The 24,358-nt window shown below is 42.7% G+C and overlaps 2 protein-coding genes across 3 annotated transcripts in view; both read left to right on the forward strand.

The window, feature by feature from the left end:
• The window catches only part of LOC106598081 (lateral signaling target protein 2 homolog), a 58,921-nt gene extending 42,200 nt beyond the window's left edge, over positions 1-16,721 (forward strand). The window contains exons 9-14 of one of the 2 annotated variants that reach the window (XM_014189170.3): positions 1,330-1,428; positions 1,793-1,956; positions 13,872-13,982; positions 14,126-14,230; positions 14,345-14,448; positions 14,551-16,721. In XM_014189170.3, coding sequence (XP_014044645.3) covers positions 1,330-1,428; positions 1,793-1,956; positions 13,872-13,982; positions 14,126-14,230; positions 14,345-14,448; positions 14,551-14,682 — 715 coding nt within the window. In that variant the 3' untranslated portion in view covers positions 14,683-16,721. The remainder of the gene's footprint in view (positions 1-1,329; positions 1,429-1,792; positions 1,957-13,871; positions 13,983-14,125; positions 14,231-14,344; positions 14,449-14,550) is intronic. The other variant, XM_014189201.3, reaches the window with a different exon arrangement.
• A 987-nt stretch (positions 16,722-17,708) lies between these two features.
• LOC106598245 (fibroblast growth factor receptor-like 1) overlaps positions 17,709-24,358 on the forward strand; it is a 59,231-nt gene continuing 52,581 nt past the window's right edge. The window contains exons 1-2 of the mRNA XM_014189338.3: positions 17,709-18,079; positions 18,821-18,917. Of these exons, the coding sequence (XP_014044813.3) occupies positions 18,854-18,917 (64 nt within the window). The 5' untranslated portion in view covers positions 17,709-18,079; positions 18,821-18,853. The remainder of the gene's footprint in view (positions 18,080-18,820; positions 18,918-24,358) is intronic.

Genomic DNA, 24,358 nt, shown 5'->3' on the forward strand with positions numbered 1-24,358 from the left:
CCCCCTCAATCTACACACAATACCCCATAATGACAAAGAAAACACTGGTTTTTAGACTTAAATATCACATTTGCATAAGTTTTCAGATCCTTTAATCAGTACTTTATTGAAGCACCTTTGGCAGAGATTACAGCCTCGAGTCTTCTCGGGTATGACGCTACCATCTTGGCACACCTGTATTTGGGGAGTTTCTCCCATTTTTCTCTGCAGATCCTCTCCAGCTCTGTCAGGTTGGATGGGGAGCTTCGCAGCACAGCTATTTTCAGGTCTCTCCAGAGATGTTCGATTCCGGGCTCTGGCTGGGCCACTCAAGGACATTCAGAGACTTGTCCCGAAGCCACTCCTGCGTTGTCTTGGCTGTGTGCTTAAGGTCATTGTCCTGTTGGAAGGTGAACCTTCGCCCCAGTCTGAGGTCCTGAGTGCTCTTGAGCATGTTTTCATCAAGGATTTCGGGAACTTTGCTCTGTTCATCTTTTCCTCGATCCTGACTAGTCTCCCGGTCCCTTCCGCTGAAAAACATCCCCACAGCATGATGCTGCCACCACCATGCTTCACCGTAGGGATGATGCCAGGTTTCCTCCAGACGTGACGCTTGGCATTCAGGCCAAAGAGTTCAATCTTGGTTTCATCAGACCAGAGAATCTTGTTTCTCATGAGTGTGCAAAGCTGTCATCAAGGCTACTTTGAAGTATCTAAAATATATTTTGATTTGTTTTACACTTTTTTGGTTACTACATGATTCCATATGTGTTATTTCATAGTTTCGATGTCTTCACTGTTATTCTACAATGTAGAAAATAGTACAAATAAAGACCCTGGAATGAATAGGTGTGTCAACTTTTGACTGGAATTGTATGTGAATTATTAATTATTTTTAATACATTTGCAAAATGTTTACATCTGGTTTTGCTTTGTCATTATGGGGTATTGTGTGTAGATTGATAAGGGGGGAAAACAATTGAATCCATTTTAGAATAAGGCTGTAACGTAACAAATTCTGGACAAAGTCAAGGGGTCTGAATACTTTCAGAATGCACTATACATGTGGTGTTTGGGTGATGTGTTATCAGGGCTCCACTTCAAAGCAGGTAGGCCTTAACAACAGTCATTTACATCTCTTTAGAAAGCAAACTTCCTCCACGTCTGGTCTCTGGCTAATTTAATCCACGTCTTGTCATCCAGTTTTATGTTCTGTTTGCCATTTGCACTTTGCTTTATGCTACTTTTGTAGCGTAACATTCACAGATCCTATTTTATATTGCCCATCTGTTATCAGTTTATATTTTTTATTTAATTATGTAGCTTTTCCTCTTTTTTTGTTATTCCCAGTTTTTTTCAGGACTCTCCTCTCAGCTCAGTCTCCAGTAGTGACTGTGAGAGTGTGTCTGTCACCACATGTAGTCTGTCCAGCAGTGCTTACACAGCCAGGTAACCGCTGACCCATTTGTGAGCGGCTGTATCTGTACTGTGTGTGTGTGTGTGTGTGTGTGTGTGTGGTCTGTTTCATACATCCCTATGTTACAGCTTATGGTCATATAAACCTTTCCCATCAACGTCTCTATTTCACCCATTACTCACTTTGAGATTGAAATCAAACACAACCCCTATTGTACAATGCATATTCAGTACAGTACACAATATGTTGGTGAGCAGTGTTGTGTGTTAAGAATGACAATGAATGTGGCTGTCCCTCCCCCTGCCTCTTATCTCTCCATTCTGTCTCCATCTCCCTTCACTGTATGTCTCCATCTCTCCCTCTCTCTGGCATGTGCGCTCCCCCTGTCTGCTCCAGCCCTGTCAGCAGTCTGACCACGAGCTCGGAGACGTCAGAGGATCTGGACCACCATGATATCCAGCTGGCCCTGCAGGCTGCTAAGATGGCCGCCAGGAACAAGATCCGCTCGCGCTTCCACAGCAGCAGTGACCTCATCCACCGCCTCTTCGTCTGCATATCGGGTATGTCTCTCTCTCAATCAATCAAATGTATTTATAGAGCCCTTTTTACAACAGCAGTTGTCACAAAGTGCTTGTACAGAAACCGAGCCTAAAACCCCAGAGAGCAACTAATGCAGATGTAGAGACAGGGTGGCTAGGAAAAACTCCCTACAAAGTCAAGAACCTATGAAGAAACCTAGATGGGAACCAGGCTTGCTCTTCTGGCTGTGCCCGGTGGAGATTATTCGAGTACGTGGCCAGTAAGGCCAGGTCGTTCTTCAAGATGTTCATAGAAGACCAGCAGGGTCAAATAATAATCAGTGGTTGTACAGGGTGCAAGAGGTCAGCACCTCGGAGTTAATGTTAGTTGGGGGTTCCGTGGCCACAGACAGAACAACATGACCAGGTGGACTGGGGACAGGCAGGAGTCATCAGGCCTAGGACCATGCCTCAGGTTCTCCAGGGGGAGAGAGCGATGGGAGAATTAGAGCAAACATATCTAAGATCACACAGGACACCTGATAAAACAGGAGAATTACACCATATATAACAGACTGACTCTAGTCCCCCGACACAAGCTATTGCAGCATAGATACAGGAGACAGACCGGGTGGGTCAGGGGACACTGTGGCCCTGTCCAAAGTTACCCCCGGACAAGGATAACCCCACCCACTTTGGCAAAGCACAGCCCCCACACAACTAGGGATATCAGCAGGCCACTAACTTACTACTCTGGGACAAGGCCGAGTATAGCCCACAAAGATCTCCCCACCGCACAAGCCCGAGGACAGGAAGGATGGAAGAGCGTGAGCAAGCCAGTGACTCGGCCCCGTAATAGGGTCAGAGGCAGAGAATCCCAGTGGAGATAAGGGATCTGGCAAGGCAGAGACAGCAAGGGTGGTTCGTCACTCCAGTGCCTTGCCAACCGCCTTCACTCTCCTGGGCCAGACTACACTCAATCATAGGACCTACTGAAGAGATGAGTATCAGTAAAGATTTAAAGGTTGAGACCAGCTGTTTGATTAGAAGGAGCCCTGCATCTTGTGACTAGCGTGCGTGTAGGTATGTACTGCAGAACCAAATCGGCGGAAGCCAGTGTAAGGAGGCTAGCACTGGGGTAATATGATATTTTTGGGGGTTCTGGTCAAGATTCTAGCAGCCGTATTTAGAACTAGCTGAAGGTTATTTAGTGCCTTATCCGGGTAGCCGGAGAGTAGAACATTGCAGTAGTCTAATCTTGAACTTACAAAAGCATTGATTAGCGTTTCTGCATCAAGGTTGGACAAAGTTTCAGAATTTTCAAATGTTACGAAGATGACATACGAAGCTGGTCATTCAATATTTTGTATATGTTCGTTGAAGTAGAGATCAGGGTCCAGAGTAACACTGAGGTCCTTCAGTTTTATTTGAGACGACTGTACAACCCTCGAGATTCATTGTCAGATCTGACAGCAGATCTCTTTGTTTCTTGGTCCCTAGAACTAGCATCTCTGTTTTGTCCGAGTTAAAAAGTTAAATATTTGCCGCCATTCACTTCTTCTTGTCTGAAACACACACTTCCAGGGTAGGCAATTTTGGGGTTTCACTATGTTTCATCTAAATGTACAGCTTGTGTGTCGTCTGCATAACAGTGAAAGTTGACATTGTGTTTCTGAATGACATCACCAAGAGGTTGCATATATAGAGAAAACAATAGGGATCCTAGAATGGATAGTGGTCTCTCGCTCCAAGGGTATAGCTGTAGTTTGATGGGGTAAATCAGTCTATATGTTGCTCATGATTTTGTTATTAATACTTTGACTTCGAAATAAAATGAAAATGTACTTTTATTACTTTACCAAACACCCTCCAACGACTTTACACTGTATTCCACAATGCACTAGCCTACTTGGCTTTTCTCTTATCATATGCACCACAGCGGCAGCCGGTATCCTGTTTATGCCTAGTTTGCACGCCTCCAGTTCCGGTGGCATGCAATTGAAACATGTATCTTTCTTGTTGCTTTCTTTTGCAAAATAACTATGAATTAATGTACTTATTTATTCACCATCACATTAAGGTGTAAGGCGTTTAATGTATTACATGGAAGAATAGCAGGTCTATTTTGCTCCAGAGAAGTAGCTCATTGTTCCCTTGTTGGCGTAGACACTAGCCTAGCATCTAAGAAACGTTAGTTAGCTAGCTATCAAGCTAGCCAGGTTTTCTTAGCAGCTTGTACACACCCCACAGCCCATTCAGCTAGGATTACGGATTGTCCCGGTAGTGTGACTGTTTTGAATCCCTGCTGTTTTCATCGGCCTTGCGACCTGCCCTGTCTGGAACTGAGAGGAGTAACAGAGTAGTCCACGTTACTACCATGACAAAGACCGTTGAGGACAAAAATTGTTCTACAAGTAGTTCTTAAAACAACAAGAAAATGGCTTGAAGTTTTGTCCAAATACTGGTGGAGTCAACTAATAAAACAAGGGACTATTTGACCAGAGAGTTCCAGGACCTGAAGAACAGTTAGCAGTTCTCCCAGTGTCAGATCGATGAGTTTAAAGAGGAGAACGGCAAGATGAACGCAATCTGTAAGGCATTGAGAGAGGATATCAGTTGTCCACACGAGACCTGGACGGAGTTTGAGGACTATCCTGAAGCTGTGCGCCAGAAGAGGAAAGAACTTATCCCAGCCATGAAAGCTGCCAAAGCGCGTGGGTACATTGCTTACATCCACTGTGACAGTCTCATTGTCCACCCTCCCTCCCAAAAGCTTGGAAGGGATGAGAGCCAAGCATGTCGTTTCGTAGCTTCAACCCCCCCAGCACACACACAATTACACACACAAAGTGATTGATGGAATGCTGTTTAATCTTTTGCTTTGTTTGTTCTTCTTCATTTTTTATTTCCATTTCTGATGAACTACTCAGGAAAGGGCTAAAAATGGTCCACCACCCAAAGGACATCCAGCCAACTTGACACAACTGTTCGAAGCATTGGAATCAACATGGGCCAGCATCCCTGTGGAGTGCTTTCGACACCTTGTAGAGTCCATGCCCTGACGATTTGAAGCTGTTCTGAGGGCAAAAGGGGGTGAAAATCAATATTAGGAAGGTGTTCCTAATGTTTTGTACACTCAGCGTATGTGTAGCTTTAGAAATAAGGTTCATGAAATCAATAACTTGATAACATCAGATAACATTCATATATTAGCCACCTCTGAGACTCACTTGGATAATTCATTTCATGATACAGCAGTAGCAATTCAAGGATATAACATCTACAGAAGAGACAGGAATGCCTATGGGGGAGGTGTTGCTGTATATATTCAGAGTCATATCCCTGTAATGCTTAGACAAGATCTCATGTCAAGTGTTATTAGAGCGTTGTGGTTGCAGGTTCACCAGTCTCATCTAAAGCCTGTTATTTTACAATGTTGCTATAGGCCACCAAGTGCTAACAGTCAGTATCTAGATAATGTCTGTGTGATCAATGCTTAATAGTGTATATGATGTAAATTGCGATATCTACTTTCTTGGGGACCTGAATATTGACTGGTTTTCATCAAGATGGCCGCTCATCAAGCTGGCCGCTCAAGATTACTAATCTGGTTCAGGTTATTAATCAACCTATCAGGGTGTTTACAAACCCTACTTGAGTTATATCATCCACATGTATTGATCATATTTGTATTAATACTGTAGAACTTTGTTCTAAAGCTGTATCTGTACCCAGTGGATGCAGTGATCATAATATAGTGGTTGTATCCAGGAAAGCCCAGGTTCTTAAAGATGGGCCTAAAATACTGTGTAAGAGATCATATAAAATATTTAGCTATGTGGATTATAAACTCAGCAAAAAATTAAACGTCCCTTTTTCAGGACCCTGTCATTCAAAGATAATTCATAAAAATCCAAATAACTTTACAGATCTTCATTGTAAAGGGTTTAAACACTGTTTCCCATGCTTGTTCAATGAACCATAAACAATTAATGAACATGCACCTGTGGAACGGTCGTTAACCCCTCTGGGCTAGGTGGCACCAAATCGTCCCACCTACGTAACAGCCAGTGCAATCCCGTGGCGCGTTATTCAAAAACCTTAGAAATGCAAAACCTTCAATTTTTCAAACATATGACTATTTTACACCATTTTAAAGATAAGACTCTCGTTAATCTAACCACACTGTCCGATTTCAAAAAGGCTTTACAACGAAAGCGAAACATTAGATTATGTCATCAGAGTACCCAGCCAGAAATAATCAGACACCCATTTTTCAAGCTAGCATATAATGTCACATAAACCCAAACCACAGCTAAATGTAGCACTAACCTTTGATGATCTTCATCAGATGACAACCCTAGGACATTATGTTATACAATACATGCATGTTTTGTTCAATCAAGTTCATATTTATATCAAAAAACAGCTTTTTACATTAGCATGTGACTAGCATTTCCACCGAACACTGCCGGTGAATTTACTAAATTACTCACGATAAACGTTCACAAAAAGCATAACAATTATTTTAAGAATTATAGATACAGAACTCCTCTATGCACTCGATATGTCCGATTTTAAAATAGCTTTTCGGTGAAAGCACATTTTGCAATATTCTCAGTAGATAGCCCGGCATCACAGGGCTAGCTATTTAGACACCCAGCAAGTTTAGCACTCATCAAAGTCAGATTTACTATAAGAAAAATGTTATTACCTTTGCTGTCTTCGTCAGAATGCACTCCCAGGACTTCTACTTCAATAACAAATGTTGGTTTGGTCCAAAATAATCCATCGTTATATCCAAACAGCGGCATTTTGTTCGTGCGTTCAAGACACTATCCGAAAGGGTAAATAAGGGTTACGAGCATGGCGCAATTCGTGACAAAAAAATTCTAAATATTCCATTACCGTACTTCGAAGCATGTCAACCACTGTTTAAAATCAATTTTTATGCCATTTTTCTCGTAAAAAAGCGATAATATTCCGACCGGGAATCTGCATTTAGGTAAACAGACGAAAAAAAATAAAGCATTCGGTCGACTCGGGCACCACCTAAGCCCACAGTACTCTGAGCGGCCACTTGCCAAACGCGATAAAGTGTTTCAGCCAGAGCCTGCCTCGATATCGTTCAGCTTTTTCCCGGGCTCTGAGAGCCTATGGGAGCCGTAGGAAGTGTCACGTTAGAGCAAAGATCCTAAATCTTCAATAAAAACAGCCTAGATGAAACACATCTTGTCAGACAGGCCACTTCCTGTACAGAATCTTCTCAGGTTTTGGCCTGCCATATGAGTTCTGTTATACTCAGACACCATTCAAACAGTTTTAGAAACTTTAGGGTGTTTTCTATCCAAAGCCAATAATTATATGCATATTCTAGTTACTGGGCAGGAGTAGTAACCAGATTAAATCGGGTACGTTTTTTATCCGGCTGTGTCAATACTGCCCCCTAGCCCTAACAGGTTAAGACACTAACAGCTTACAGACGGTAGGCAATTGAGGTCACAGTTCTGAAAACTTAGGCCACTAAAGAGGCCTTTCTACTGACTCTGAAAAACACCAAAAGAAAGATGCCCAGGGTCCCTGCTCATCTGCGTGAACGTGCCTTAGGCATGCTACAAGGAGGCATGAGGACTGCAGATGTGTCCAGGGCAATAAATTGCAATGTCTGTACTGTGAGATGCCTAAGACAGCGCTACAGAGAGACGGGACAGACAGCTGATCGTCCTCGCAGTGGCAGACCACGTGTAACAACACCTGCACAGGATCGGTACATCTGAACATCACACCTGCGGGACAGCTACAGGATGGCAACAACAACTGCCCGAGTTACACCAGGAACGCACAATCCCTCCATCAGTGCTCAGACTGTCCGCAATCGGCTGAGAGAGGCTGGACTGAGGGCTTGTAGGCCTGTTGTAAGGCAGGTCCTCACCAGATATCACCAGCAACAACGTCGCCTATGGGCACAAACCCACCGTCGCTGGACCAGACAGGACTGGCACAAAGTGCTCTTCACTGACGAGTCGCGGTTTTGTCTCACCAGGGGTGATGGTCGGATTTGCGTTTATCGTCGAAGGAATAAGCGTTAGAGGCCTGTACTCTGGAGCGAAATCGATTTAGAGGTGGGAGGTCCATCATGGTCATGGCCTGCAAGACAGGAATGTCAGTGTTCTGCCATGGCCAGCGAAGAGCCCAGATCTCAATCCCATTGAGCACGTCTGGGACCTGTTGGATCGGAGGGTGAGGGCTAGGGCCATTCCCCCCAGAAATGTCCGGGAACTTGCAGGTGCCTTGGTGGAATAGTGGGGCAACATCTCACATCAAAAACTGGCAAATCTGGTGCAGTCCATGAAGAGGAGATGCACTGCAGTACTTAATGCAGCTGGTGGCCACACCAAATACTGTTTCTTTTGATTTTGACCCCCCTCTTTGTTCAGGGACACATTATTTAATTTCTGTTAGTCACATGTCTGTGGAACTTGTTCAGTTTATGTCTCAGTTGTTGAATCTTTTTATGTTCATACAAATATTTACACGTTACGTTTGCTGAAAATAAACGCAGTTGAGGGGATGTTTTATTTTTTTTGCTGAGTTTATATATTTTTGTTGGTCTGTGATTGATAAGGAGCATCCAGACTGCACGTGATTAATTTATGAAATTGCTTCTTCTAATTATTGATTAACATGTACATGTTAAAGTGACTGTTAGAACTGTTAAGGCTCCATGGATTGATGAGGAATTGAAAAACTGTATGGTTGGAAGAGATGGGGGAAAAAGGAGTGGCTAATAAGTCTGGCTGCACATCTGACTGGCTGACTTATGTGACTAAATTCAACGAAAAGAAGAAGTAACTGTATTATGAAGGCAAGGTCAATGATATAAAGAATGATGGGGGGAAAGTGCTTTTAATGAAATTATGGGCAGTAAGACAAATTCAACTCCATCTGTCATCAAATCAGAGCTTATTCATCACAAAACCATTTGATGTTGGCAAAAAAACAATTTTATGATTATTTTATTGGCAAAGTGGGCAAACTTAGGCAGGAAATGCCAACAACAAACAGTGTGGCATCCTATTCATGTATAAAAAAAAATTATAATAATGAAAAAAAAGCATTGTAAGTTTGAATTTTGTGAAGTTAGTGTGGGAGAGGTGGAAAAAGTATAGCTCAATAATGACAAACCTCCTGACATTGACAACTTAGATGGAAAGCTACTGAGGATGGTAGCTGACTCTATAGCCACTCCTACAGTATATTATGTCTTAACTTTAATCTGAGCCTAGAGGAAAGTGTTTGTCCTCAGGCCTGGAGGGAAGCAAAAGTCATTTCGCTACCCAAGAAAGGTTGGCTGTTAGAACCAATCAGCTTGCTGCCGGCTCTTAGCAAACTGTTGGGAAAATTGTGGGAGCTGTACTAGTATATATCAGTGCAGCCTTTATTATTGACCATAACCTGTTGACAAAACGTATGTGTTATGGCTTTTTAACCCCTGCCATATCGTGGATTCAGAGCTATCTATCTAATAGAAGAGGGTTTTCTTTAATGGAAGCTTCTCTAATGTTAAACATGTGAAGTCAAAAATCGAATCAAATTGTATTTGTCACATGTGCTGAATACAACAGACCTTACAGTGAAATGCTTACTTACAAGCCCTTAACCAACAATGCAGTTTTAAGAAAAATAAGTGTTAAAGTATTTACTAAAACTGAAAAAAAGAAATAGAACAACAACAAATAATAAAGAGCAACAATAAAATAATAGTAATGAGGCTATATACAGGGTGTACAGGTTAGAGGTAATTAAGGTAATATGTAGGTAAAGTGACAATGCATAGATAAAAAACAGAGTGGCAGCAGTGTAAAACTTGGGGTGGGGGGACTCAATGCAAATAGTCTGGGTAGCCATTTGATTAGCTGTTCAGGAGTCTTATGGCTTGGGGGTAGAAGCTGTTAAGAAGCCTTTTGGACCTAGACTTGGTGCTCCGGTACCGCTTTCTGTGCAGTAGCAGAGAGAACAGTCTATGACTAGGGTGGCTAGAGTCATTGGGAATTTTTTGGGCCTTCCTCTGACATCGCCTGGTATAGAGGTCCTGGATGGCAGGAAGCTTGGCTCCAGTGATGTACTGGTCCGTTCACACTACCCTTTGTAGTGCCTTGTGGTCGGAGGCCGAGCAGTTGCCATACCAGGCAGTGATGCAACCAGTCAGGATGCTCTCGATAGTGCAGCTGTAGAACCTTTTGAGGATCTGAGGACCCATTCCAAATCTTTTCAGTCTCCTGAGGGGGAATAGGTTTTGTCGTGCCCTCTTCACGACTGTCGTGGTGTGTTTTTGGACCATGATAGTTCGTTGGTGATGTGGACACCAAGGAACCTGCACTCAACCTGCTCCACTACAGCCCCATCAATGAGAATGGGGGCGTGCTCTGTCCTCCTTTTCCTGTAGTCCAGTCATCTTCTTTGTCTTTATCACATTGAGGGAGAGGTTAGGTTGAGGAGAGGAGAGGTTTTTATCCTGGCACCACACGGCCAGGTCTCTGATCTCCCTATAGGCTGTCTCATCGTTGTCGGTGATCAAGCCTACCACTATTTTTGTCATCGGCAAAATTAATGGTGGTGTTGGAGTCGTGCTTGGCCATGCAGTCATGGGTGAACAGGGAGTACAGGAGGGCACACACCCCTGAGCGGCCCCCATGTTGAGGATCAGCGTGGCAGATGTGTTGTTACCTACCCTTACCACCTGGGGGGTGACCTGTCAGGAAGTCCAGGATCCAGTTGCAGAGAGAGGTGTTTAGTCCCAGGGTCCTTAGCTTAGTGATGAGCTTTGAGGGCACTATGGTGTTGAACACTGAGCTATAGTCAATGAATAGCTTTCTCACGTAGGTGTTCCTTTTGTCCAGGTGGGAAAGGGCAGTGTGGAGTGCAATAGAGATTGATTCATTGTGAATCTGTTGGGGCGGTATGCAAATTGTAGTTGGTCTAGGGTTTCTGGGATAATGGTGTTGTGAGCCATGACCAGCCTTTCAAAGCGCTGCATGGCTACAGACGTGAGTGCTACGGGTCGGTAGTCATTTAGGCAGGTTTTCTTTGACAAAGGAACATGGTGGTCTGCTTGAAACATGTTGGTATTACAGACTCGGTCAGGGACAGGCTGAAAATGTCAGTGAAGACACTTGCCAGTTGGTCAACGCATGCTCAGAGACACGTCCTGGTAATCCATCTGGCCTTGTGAATGTTGACCTGTTTTAAGGTCTTACTCACATCGGCTACAGAAAGCGTTATCACACTGTCATCCGGAACAGCTGGTGCTCTCATCCATGCTTCAGTGTTGCTTGCCTCGACGCGAGCATATAAGTAATTTAGCTCGTCTGGTAGGCTCGTGTCACTGGGGAGCTCGCGGTTGTGCTTCCCTTTGTAGTCCGTAATAGTTTGCAAGCCCTGCCACATCCGACGAGTGTTGGAGCCGGTGTAGTAGGATTCAATCTTAGTCCTGTATTGACGCTTTGCCTGTGGTTCGTTGGAGGGCATAGCGGGATTTCTTATTAGCTTCCGGGTTAGAGTCCCGCTCCTTGAAAGCGGCAGCTCTACCCTTTAGCTCAGTGCAGATGTTGCCTGTAATCCATGGCTTCTGGTTGGGGTATGTATGTACGGTCACTGTGGGGACATCAATGCACTTATTGATGAACCCAGTGACTGATGTGGTGTAGTCCTCAATGCCATCGGAAGAATCCCAGAACATATTCCAGTTTGTGCTAGCAGAACAGTCCTGTAGCTTAGCATCTGCGTCATCTGACCACTTCCGTATTGAATGAGTCACTGGTACTTCCTGCTATAGTTTTTGTTTGTAAGCAGGAATTAGGAGGATATAGTTATGGTCAGATTTGCCAAAATGGAGGGGGAGGGAGAGCTTGGTACGTCCCTCTGTGTATGGAGTAAAGGTGGTCTAGAGGTATTTTTTTTGTCTTTTTTGGGGGGTTGCACATGTAACATGCTGGTAGAAATTAGGTCAAACGGATTTAAGTTTCCTTTCATTAAAGTCCCCGGCCACTTGGAGCGCCGCCTCTGGATGAGCGTTTTCTTGTTTGCTTATGGCCCTATAGCGCTCGGTGAGTGCGGTCTTAGTGCCAGCATCGGTTTGTGGTGGTAAATAGACAGCTACGAAAAATATAGATAACTCTCTTGATAAATAGTGTGGTCTACAGCTTATCATGAGATTCTCTACTTCAGGCAAGCAAAACCTTGAGCATTCCTTAATATTAGATTTTGTGCACCAGCTGTTATTGACAATTAGACACAGAACGCCACCCCTTGTCTTACCGGAGGCAGTTGTTCTATCTTGCCGATGAACGGAAAACCCAGCCAGCTGTTATCCATGTCGTCGTTCAGCCACGACTCGGTGAAACATGAGATATTACCGTTTTTAATGTCCCGTTGGTAGGATAGTCTTGATCTGAGTTCATCCAGTTTATTCTCCAATGATTGCACGTTGGCTAATAGGACAGATGGTAGAGTTGGATTACCCACTCGCCGTCGGATCCTTACAAGACACCCCAACCTACGTCCCCGATATCTCCTTCTCTTTCTCGTGTGAATCATGGGGATTTAGGCCTTGTTGGGTGTCTGAAGTAAATCCTTTGCGTCCGACTCGTTAAAGAAAAGATCTTTGTCCAGTACGAGGTGAGTAATCGCTGTACTGATATCCAGAAGGTATTTTTGGTCATAAGAGACAGTGGCAGAAACATTATGTACAAAATAAGTTATAAATAACGCAAAAAAACACACACAATAGCACAATTAGTTAGAAGCCTGTAAAACGGCAGCCATCTCCTCCAACACCATTGTTCATTGTGTGGTGTATCGCAAGGCAGCTCCCTTCTACTCTTTTCTATTTTTACCAATGACCTGCCACTGGCATTTAACAAAGCCTATATGTCCATGTATGATGATGGTTCAACCCTATACAAATCAGTAACCACAGCTTGTGAAATCACTGCAAGCCTAAACAAAGAGTTGCAGTCAGTTAGAATGGCTGGCCAGTAAGAAACTGGTCCTGAACATCTCTAAAATTAAGATTATTGTATATGGTACAAATTATTCCCTAAATTCTAGACCTCAGCTGAATCTGGTAATGAATGGTGTGACTGTTGCGCAAGTTTAGGACATTAAATTACTTGGCGTTACCTTAGATTGTAAACTGTCATGGTCAAAACATATTGATTCAGTGGTTGTAAAGATGGGGAGAGGTCTGTCCGTAATAAAGAGATTATCTGCTTTTTTGACACCGCACTCCACAAAGCAAGTCCTGCAGGCTCTAGTTTTATCTTATCTTGATTATTGTCCAGTCATACTAGAAAGACCTAGTTAAGCTGCAGCTGGCTCAGAACAGAGTGGCACGTTTTGCTCTTCATTCTAATCAGAGGGCTAATATCCAGTTTCTCTTGGCTAAGAGTTGAGAAACGATTGACTGCATCGCTTCTTGTTTTTATAAGAAACAATGTGTTGGAAATTCCAAATTGTTTGTATATTAACTTACACACAGCACTGATACACACACTTACCCCACCAGACATGCCACCAAGGGTCTTTTCACAGTCCCCAGGTCAAATTCAAGGAAACGTACAGTATTATACAGAGCCATGATTTCATCTCATATAGCGCAAGTGAACAGCAAACCTGGTTTAAAAAAACAAATAAAGCAACGCCTCTCCCCCATGTGACCTATTTGTGTGTATGTACTGACATGTATTTGTAACTGATGGATGCACAAACACACACACACTACATGTTAATGTTTTTAAATGTATGTGAATTGTAAAGTCTTTTGTCATTAATGTATTTTTCGTTATGTGTTGCACCCCAGTAAGACTAGCTTTCGCCATTGGCGTCGGCTAATGGTGATCCTAATAAAAACAATTAATAATAATGTCATTGGTTCCTCTTGACCCCTTGACCTCCAGGTGTTGCTGACCAGCTGCAGACAAACTATGCCGCAGACCTTCGAAGCATTCTGAAGACACTGTTTGAAGTCATGGCTACCTCTGAGCAGGGGGACAATGACAAGGAGAAGGGTGAGGAACAGATGCTTCTGTTTAGGTTTTTTAATCTTTACATCAGGGTTAACATGCAGTAATGTCAGGTGTGTTAGTGTAGTTCTTCCAGTGTGTTTGTCTGTGATGGTAATGACACGGCTGTGCTCTGTGTGGTGGTGCAGCATGTCCAGGGCTGCGCAGTGCTGTGCTGGAGGACTGTTCTCTCTGTCAGGAGACCATCTCCTCCTCGGAGCTGGCAGCCAAGGCCCTGGAGGGACAGTTTGAAGGTCAGCACCTCCCTTTTCTCCTTAAAACACATACACACACGACATGCATGCACACAGTGTGACACACAAATAAACAAGCACCACTATTAATGTGCCCCTGCTTTTCCCATGTAGATCCCCCAGACTGGGTTCCCGATGAGGAATGTGACTCCTGCATCACCTGTAAGGCCCCCTTCACCGTCATTCGCAGGAAGCACCACTGTAGGAGCTGTGGCAAGGTAACCCAAAACACCTGAACAGATCTCCTTTAGAATTGTCTATATTACATCAAATAAATGAAGAACAATCAAATGTACCTTGTTTGTTCTGTGTCATTTTAGATCTTCTGCTCTCGCTGCTCCTCCCACTCAGCCCCGTTACCGCGGTACGGCCAGGTGAAGGCCGTCAGGGTGTGTACACACTGCTACATGTTCCACGTCACACCGTTCTACAGCGACAAGACTGGCATCTGACCCCTGCTCTACCAACTGATCCCCCCCCCACCTCGCTGCATCTACAGGAGCATATCCAGGGGATATGAGGCTATATTCAAAGTACATCCCCAACTACACAGAGAAACCTTATCGATCATCTTCATCACACTGCACAGCAAGGCAAGGCTTTGGAATAAGGACATGGATGAGAGGGCAGAGAGATGGAACGAGGTCGGATGTGGAGGCGCATAAACTATGATTAGACCCTTTCTTTTGTTTTTGCGATGCTGCTGCTGCCTGAAAGGGAACCAAAGGGCCTAATGCTATGCTGTCCTCCTGACTCACTGATGCCTGCCTGCCTGTAGAGGCAGATAAAGAAAAAACTGGAAATAAGGTTTTGAACAGGCTACTCTGGACCGGTCCAGTGCTTTAAGAACAGCTTCTGGGAATGTTTGCAGCTGAAGAGGGAGAGAAAGCCTTTTGTGTTTTATTGCTTGTGTATAACAAAGGCCTTCTGACATGTACTATGCTTTAGCGGGCTTCCCACACTTGTGCCAGAGCTCTGACAGGGCTCCGATTACTTTAAAGAACGGAAGTCATAATAAACATGTAAATAAGGATAATTATGTTGATAGTGATGATGATCTCCGCACAACTGATCTCGCTTGTTTGGCCGCAAAGGTTTTAATTTTAGTTTGTCATGTAATTCCTGATGCTGTGAGGATGAGGAGGGGAAAGCAATCCTCATCAGGCTACCTAATAGCGAAGCTACAGAAAAAGAGATTTTATGAATTGATTCCTACCACGGAGATGTGGCTTATTTGGCAATGTTTTTAACGGCAATTTAATTTGTGATATAATTTCATATGGGATTTTTATTTTATCGACTGTGTCTCAAAGGACACAAAAGATTAGCTGGCCTTTTATAACAATGTGGGCTGTGCCTATTGCTTTTACAGTCACAACATACAATGTGTTTTTTTTTAAGTGCTTTATCTCATTCCCTACCCATCCCATCTTTAACATGCAACCCCTCAACCTCTGAGGTTGACATGGTCACATCAGTCACTCTCTCAGGCATTTAACGCCCTCTGGTGGAGAGACTTTTTCAGCACCTATATTATGGGATTGTTAGAATCATGGAGTGTATGATGCCTGTCTCCCATCAGTTGGTCAAGGCAGCTTTGTTTCCTCCTGATTGTGCAATATAGTTTTTCCCTCTGTGTATGTTGTTGCCAAACACATTTATCTTAAGTATATTTCAACTCTCCCAGTGGTCACACTGACAGCACACTTTTCTAGACAGGATTCACTAAAACCGAGACTAACCTCTCCTACTACACTAAGCATTGATATACATTGTCATGATCTAGGTTACATGCCTGCTGCTGTTGCAGAAACATATGTGATCTGTAGGGAAATCAGTTAGAATATGTTACAGATAGTAAGTTCAATTTAAACCAGACTGTTTTGTTCATCCTTACCTGGTTATACATTATCCCCAGACCTCTCTGCACAAAATACTACTATTCCCAGTAGGTAACCACTTCCTCTACTCTTACATCATGATTTCCTCCTGCTCCCTCTAGTCATTTCTGATATGGAGGGGAAGCTTCACCATCTAGGTTACAATGGAGAATGCGTTTGAGTTGATGTTGATAGAGGAATGTTCAATCTGACATAACTGGCTCAAACAACCATGGCCTTCTACGCTTCAAGTCCGCACCAGTTATATCAAATCTGCCCTGATTTATAAGCTAATTCTCAGGCTTTATCTTGTCTAGATCGCTTTATACTTCTACACGGTTTATTTGTATTGAGGAAAATTTAAAGACCTTAAGATTATGTAATTGTTTTATAAACAACATGAAATTGTAAATCTCTATAAATCTATTACTACTTTTTCAGTATGGTGCAGTAATTCAATGACTGCGTATCCTATTACTTCAGAGCTTGTTATTTTGTAAAGGCTAGCATATTTCAGTAATAAGAGCCATGTGAAACATTTGGGAAAACTGAAATAATGTTATTTTAGTTTTAAATGTCATGTAAATTAAATTACTTTTTCCTTTGAATAAGTGTTTATCCTAATTTCTGTGTTTATACCACTATCCATTCATGTTCATCTCATTCTCTCAGGCAGTTGTGACATTTATGTCAACTCGTCATTGATATGGTCTTGACTCTTGTGTGCACAGCATCAATCACACACAACTTGATCCAAAGGGATTTAATGTCATTTGAGCATGCTTCTTTTGCCTGAAGACCCTGAATGTATTTCAGCTGTTCTATCGATCACTACAAACGGGTCGTCACTAGTTACCAAAGTCATAAACTCTGCCTATTTCTACCATTTCTATTCTTAAACCTAATCTCAAATTTAACTTTAACCTTATGCCTAACCTTAAATTAAAACCAAAAAAGTTACTTTTTGTTTGACGAATTTCTGTGATATATGACTGGAAACTAGTGCACACCCTATAAACGCCATTTGGCCGGAGCGATGTGGCTGGGTAGTCAGGCAAACGCTTCCCTGCTCTTGGCCTCTTGTCACGTTCTCAGGTGAGATACAGCCCAGTCCCACTGGGTGGCAGCACCTATTCATTAGATGCAGCATTGGCTGCTATCTGACTGATACATGTAGCTCTGTTATCCATAGTACATTAATGTAACTCACCCCTAACAATTAAATGTTTCCAATTATTCCTCAGGGGATGTGATAAGCATTGCTGAAAACATATGTGGATCTTGTTAGACTCACTATGACTGGTATGGTGGGTCTCCTGTCTGTTTGTTCTGAGGGTAGGATTAAAGTTTCCTTTTTAAATAGCGATCTAAAGATCGGTATTGTTTTCTCGTGATGGTCAAGGTCAGGATTTGGGTATTAAACTTATCTTAGATCTTTTACAGGGGTGACCCTCGGCAATTTAAATTGAGGCATATACAATTTGTATATATTACTCGTGTGATCTAGGCGATTGGATTATGATAGTGAGAAAGAAAGAGTTCATTTTGATAGATTTATCCAGCCCTTGTATGTGATTGGTCAAAAGTTGAGAACTGGGATGGCAACTATCTCTGCACTCCGTAATTATTGTAGTGGATGTGAAGTGGAGTCCACTGTAAACACCAGTTGGAAACAGACTTTAAAAACGATCTATTTGTTTCCAATTTGTCGAAGTTAATGCAACATTTTAATGGATACCCATCTGTGATGAATGGACGCATTTGATTGTATGCTTCGACTGATTTCAGCTTTTCCATTCCATAGACCGATCTACAGGCTGTCAGCGATCATTATAGTTGTGTTCGAGAGCGGTCGATGAAATCGGCCTCTAATAAATAATGGAGACCGTGCGGACATCTATGAGAATGAGTTGCCCGTTTTTAATGAAGAGGCTGATACGAGGTTAACTTACTTTACTGTAAACGTCAGGTATGTAATTCAGAGTTAACATTGTGCATAATATGCACTGCATATGACCTTGTTCATACGATTATATTGTTCGCAATAGTTCATAAAAATATATATATTTCAATTTAAGACATGAATGGCTACGTATTATTAACAATTGATTGCTTACAGTTATATGAATAATTACTATTTAATTTACCATGATGTGAATTTTTAGATAGGCTATGTATGGACTATGGTAACATGTTATGCAGTAATTCATGAATGCAAATGGTGACAATTATACAATATAATACAGCTGTGTATCAGATAAAAAAATATTAATTTTACTTGTATATTCATTTATCAGAGGGGGCAATCTGTGAGAGCAGCACTACTTAAATGAGTGTGCACCATATTGACCACAGATATTTATTGAAAATAATAGATAAATATACTAACACAGGCTAGATATGTTATTTTATCGATCAATCCTATGACTTAAAAAATGTTTAGAAATGTGTGTGTCTCCTCTATGCGTTTAATGTATAAGATTCATCCCCATGCATTTCAGTTCCACTATGGCAAAAGACAACAGCCTTGACACAACTGTGTGTCTGACTTGAAGGACATATGGAAATTCAAAGCAGAGCATTTACTGTAGATTTTCCATATCATCTAATGAGGCAAACTGCTTTTCCCTGGGGGTGGATGCGAGTTCTGCAGTTACAGAATCTGGAAGGCCTGAGTTTTTTTTTGTTTTTTTTACCATATGTCTTTTAGAGTTGGGGGAACATTAAGTTGTCTTCAGTCAGGATGGGAGTCCTCAAGATCATGCTGCTCATCTTTGAGTCCGTTCTGTTGTCTGACTGTGCAAGGGGTGAGTAATACATCATTAGAAATGTTTTTTCCTTAACGTAACTTAACTTCACACTGGGCACACACTGGTTAAATCAACATTGTTTCCACATTTCAATGAAATTCCGTGGACCCAACGTGGAATAGATGTTGAATTGACGCCGCTGCCCAGTGGGTTTCATTCTTGCTTTCTTGCCTACACAGTAGTGTCCAATCGTTTTAGTTGAATATTAGCAGATAAATTGGTTGACTGCTGGTGCTTTTTGTTTACATGAAGAAAATCTCAGTTGGCTCTAACTTCTTCACACTGAGAAGTAAGAGAGGGGAAAAAGTAGAAAAAAACTCTATAAACAGAACCCAAAATCAACAGTGGGGAAATAGAGAGAAAGCCAACCCTTCACCCCCCCCCCCCCCCCCCCCCCCCCCCCCGTGTGTGATCTTTTCAGTCATGGCCATGTGTGTGTGACTGTGTGTACATTCGCCACAGCTAAGCCAAACAAACACATCCATCAGCTTCCCAGGGTGAAAGAACACAAGTCAGTGTAAGAGTCCAGCTCTCCCGGGGTTGGTCCAGGGACCGTACTTTCTCAGCATCACGTCTCTATGTGTGTGTGTACGACCATGACCAGTGTAGTGTGTTATTGCTTTGATTCAGGGTCAGAAAACTGCCTGCATTGATTGAGGATGTTAGACAAATGCAGACGCATAGTATAATTATGCGTATGGTTTCCACAATATCACCTGTCATCAACGGCTGAAAATATCCAGAACAGCTCAGTAGAGCTTGAAAGTCACCTTTTCAATTTGACAGCTTTGAAACTTTCACACAAACTTTGTGTATTCTACAGCCTCTCGCAGTGGGAAACCAGACATCCTATTCTACACCTCTCTCCTCATTGTTAAACTCAGAATGGCAGCAAATGGAAGTGGCGTCTCAAAAGCACTACATGCATGTGTCTAACAAGGCATTGCAATATGGGGCAGGTGGGGGCCAGTGGGGGCCGCTAGGTGGTTTGGATGTGGGCAGATTACATCTGTGGGCCTGCAGACAATGCCTTATTCACAGCAGGACAGACAAGCCTTCACGACACGGCTAAAGCAAAAGTAAACAAGACATGGAGGCTAAATAAGATTAGACAGGCAATTATATCTGTTTACAGATGTCAAAGGAAGGAGAAAACCAACAGGGAAACAGACTGCAGAGAGAAAAACGAGACATCCTAATCTGTATGCACGGTGGCCTGCACTGATTTTATCACAGAAAAAAATAGGAATATGTAGTCTGTTTTTCATACTTTCTTTCTGAAAGTGATTTTAGATAGGTCCAGAACAGATACAAATATTTACTGTTGGCGAACAGTCCCCCCAAAAATATTTAGTAATGCTCCTCTCTGACATCATATGCTCAGGTTTAAGTGGCCAAGTTTTAATATGTAATTTAGTTAAGTTAAATAATTTATTTGGCTTTTATAGGATGGTTTTAATTGTCACGTATACAGGACTACAGGGTGAAATTAAGTCTCCAGAAGTTGATAGAAAAGAGGCCATAGTCTACTGTATAATCCCTCAGAGGGAATGATGTGGCAGCAAGCTCCCAGGTATGACACAATGTGATCCCAGAGTAACAACGTCAACGTTTGATATCCTGTAAAATAAATGGTTTTGATTACAGACACTTGGTTTTGTAGAGGAGTAGAGACTGTCGTGGCTGTAAAACTGTGCCCTGTAAAAGTTAACAGGCTATGATAACATCATTGACAAATGCAAATTAAATTATGCAGGAGATAATCCTTTGAGTTACGTATAAATTCAAAATAACATATTGGAAGTGTTTAGTCATTTGGTGGTTATATGATCACCTTCTGTACTTTTACATTTTAAACTTGGGTTAAGTCCAACTTAAAGGACAGATTGATAATGAGCTTGCTGCTGTCAGTCTGATCATTTATCTCACTAAGCAAGCCAGGACCAGTCCTCCCTTGTGCTCTGATTCATGAAACTTGCTCAGGACTGATTCCTTGAACCCCATTGGACAACCCCCCCCCCCCTCCCCCAGTATCCCCCCCAGCAGCTGTAGAAGGTGCTCCGTAATGTGTCCCGGCAGAGCTTCTAATGTGGTGACAGGGCTGGGGACCACTGTGGTATAGTAACTGTGGAATGCAGCAGCAGGAACATATGGACCTGCTGTGTGTCCTGTATCCTTGGTGAGAATGAGAGGATACAAGGTGTCCCTAGTACTTACCAACACACACACACACTCTGAAATGATTACCGGTCTCCTTTTGGAAACAGAATTGCGGTGACATCCATACAAAGTGTGCACTTTGTTTGTAGGAGAGGCCTGTGATTTTTGAGTCAGTATACTGTATCGACATGTCACAGGCAGTATATTAGCTTGACATGAACGTTTTTAACTTCAGACAAATGTTAACTCATGTACACCTCCTGAGCCATCTGGATAAATTTACAGCATACAAACTGCTCTGCAACTGTTTTGGAAAATATACATTTTATAGGAGAGTTACATGGTTTTATAACAAGAAGGTACTATGAGATAAATTGTATGCCATGGGCCTTTAAAATCACAAGAGCATTTGGCTCCCAGACAGATTTCTGTAATGAGGCTAGTTTCCCAGTAAACAAATACTCCAAAGTCCTCTTATTTTTTTAAAAATATGGCCCAAATAGTCAGAAGATAATGACACTGTGGTGTTCTGGCACATGAGCCCAGCTGGAGAAACAGAGGGAGAGTGGACAGAGGTGAGAGAATGAAAGAGAGAGAGGGGGAGGTCTAGGCAGTACTGTAAAATCTTTGCCATGTGTTTGAGTAGTCCTCTCTGAAAACACTTGATTTAGAAATTACAAACAAAATCAGTGTTATCGTACTATCAGATTCGCCAATGAGGTACCAGCACTGAAAAAGAGTGGATTCATCATAAACCCACCAACACCCACAGACACACACAACTCAGTGCTGTCCGACCGATTGACATGCCACCTCTGAACTCTGCGGGCTGCTACGCTTCCCCAAGCCAATTTATGACCAAACAACAACCACTGCTCTCTCGCCATCCCCCTTACACATGTCTCCCTTCTCTCTCTCCCAGTCCTTCTCTCTGCATTTCCTCCCGTTTATTACCAGTGTAAAGCCAGAGGAAGTGAATTAAGTTAATGTGCTGTCGTTAAAACAAGGCATGGAGCTGACCTTTACTCCCACCCACCCTCTCTCAGCTCACCAATAGCCCCTATTTACTGAGTCTGGGTCCATTTGCAGAGAACAATGGGTGGATTATTACATGCACTCGTCCCCTGGTTGGACATGGCAGCAGTAATTCATTTTAAACACTCTACATCCCTGTAGACTGTGGTGATTTGCCGTCTATTAGTGTGTACGTGTACTGCAAACCAGGGAATTGTTTTACTGAGGGGCTGCGATTTAGAGGTGCGTGAGGAAGAGTTATGAGAGGGAGCTACACTCAGGGTTTTGTGTAGAAGTGTTTTATTAAGCATGGGGCAATTGCTCTGTGAGAAGTCATGATAATGAGATACCCAAGGAGCAGAAGCCGATTCAGAAACCCTAGAAGTATGAGTTACCAGATACAGCAACACTTATTCCCTCTCCAAAAGTTCCACCACTAGTAGGTACCACTGCGTCTACGTTTACTATGATAACAAATACAGCTGCATCTATCATTACTACCGTCACACTGCAACTCCTGGCAAATCTATGGAAGGGAGAGGAAGTCTAGGAGGGGACCTGGAAGAGGAAGGTGTTAGACTTCACCCCAAGGGGAGGAGAGGGCTGTACATGGTGATGAGGGAAGCTGTGATAAGTAGCCATAATGGAGGTCAATTGTTGTTTACTTTAGTGGGCCATAATCTGTGTGAGCAACACTGCCAGCTTTGACTGAGCCTAATGGGCACTCTAATTAGCATTCTGATGGAATCTCAACTATTTACACGTTGTCTGCTCCCATTCACTGTTGTCATGCTCAGCTGTATGGAAAGGGGGAGAATGAAGTGTGAATAGGATTGTTTATAATCTGCCAGTCATGAGGATTTGTCTCTGTAGGCCTACAGCGATCATGAGTTTGTTTGGCCGCTTGGCTCCGGGTGACTGTGTCTTTAAGCCACACACTCTGTCCCCTCTGAGTAAATGGGGTGATAGACAGACACATGGATTCATGGTGCCCTACTTAACCCACAAGGATCTCATAGAATCCTTTACAATGGGCCAGAGAGCTGGTCTGATTGACGTGTCATCATTCAAATGGTAATCACCTGCATGTGTTGTTGATTTAATTGTTTGAGACGAACAATAAATATTCAAACTATTGAGGGATTTATCTTAAAGCTGCCGTATGTAACTTTTTGGGTAACCTGACCAAATTCACATAGATATGTGAGTTATAGATCTGTCATTCTCATTGAAAGCAAGTCTATGAAGTGGTAGATTTGTTCTATGTGCTTTATTTCTATGCCTCCCGTTTTTAAAGTTTTTGGTATTGGAAAATATATTTCTTATTTTTTGTTACATAAACGGAAATTAGACAAACTATTAGAATTTTATCATCCAAGAAATGGCAGAGCGATTTCTGCATATTGCACCTTTAAATCCTGCACCCACCTGTCTCCAAGCTGTTATGTATGTCATAGTGTCACTATAACAAACAATAAGAGGTCCAAGCTCCAGCTGCATATTTCCCTGTAGCTCTGGAGCACAGGGCTGCTGTATTACACTCTTGGACAGAGAGATTTTTATTTTTTATATTTCACCTTTATTTAACCTTTATTTAAGATGGGCTGTAGTCGTTGGGACGGAGCGCGGAGGTGGGGGTTAGGGGCCGCCCTGTTGGACCCTTACAAGTGACCTTACAATAACATTTCAGCTACGCAGTGGGAAGTGTTTGTCTTGCGCAACCTCTTCTTTTTCAGCCTCTCTGGCCCCCTCCCCTCCTCCACAGCTCACTCCTCTCCCTTATATTTTCTATTTTCTTTTGAGCAGCGGAGAGCAGCCGAGAGCCCCCACTCCCCTTCGTGTTTCACAGCTGTTCTCTCAGTCACTTAACAAACGAAACGTTGAGAATCTGAAGCCCACTCCTCTCACCCCTCAACAGGAGACTGTCAGTCTTGTTTTCCTGTAGATGTTAGCGTGTAGATTTATGACGAGGCCTTGGGTCTCCCTCCCTCTCTTTCCCCCTTTCCATGCCCATTTCCTTTCTCTCTTTCTTTAGACAAGTAAAGTACACGTGGCGCTCTATGATAGAATAAGGGGATGTTTTAAACAGTATCTTGCTCATTTTGTACACTTGTATGTTGAACTTGCCACAATCGTCTTTAGTTGACGTTTTATTTTCTCCTATCATTAATTAACAGAATTTCAAATCACTGGCATATCTGTTGCAAATGTTTCTCTCCTCTCTGAGGTAGTCATTGGAAATCACCAGCAGTACTGACTCCTTC

The sequence above is a fragment of the Salmo salar genome, chromosome 01 (genome assembly GCF_965601325.2).
Source record: "Salmo salar chromosome 01, fSalSal1, whole genome shotgun sequence".
Lineage (NCBI taxonomy): Eukaryota > Metazoa > Chordata > Actinopteri > Salmoniformes > Salmonidae > Salmo > Salmo salar.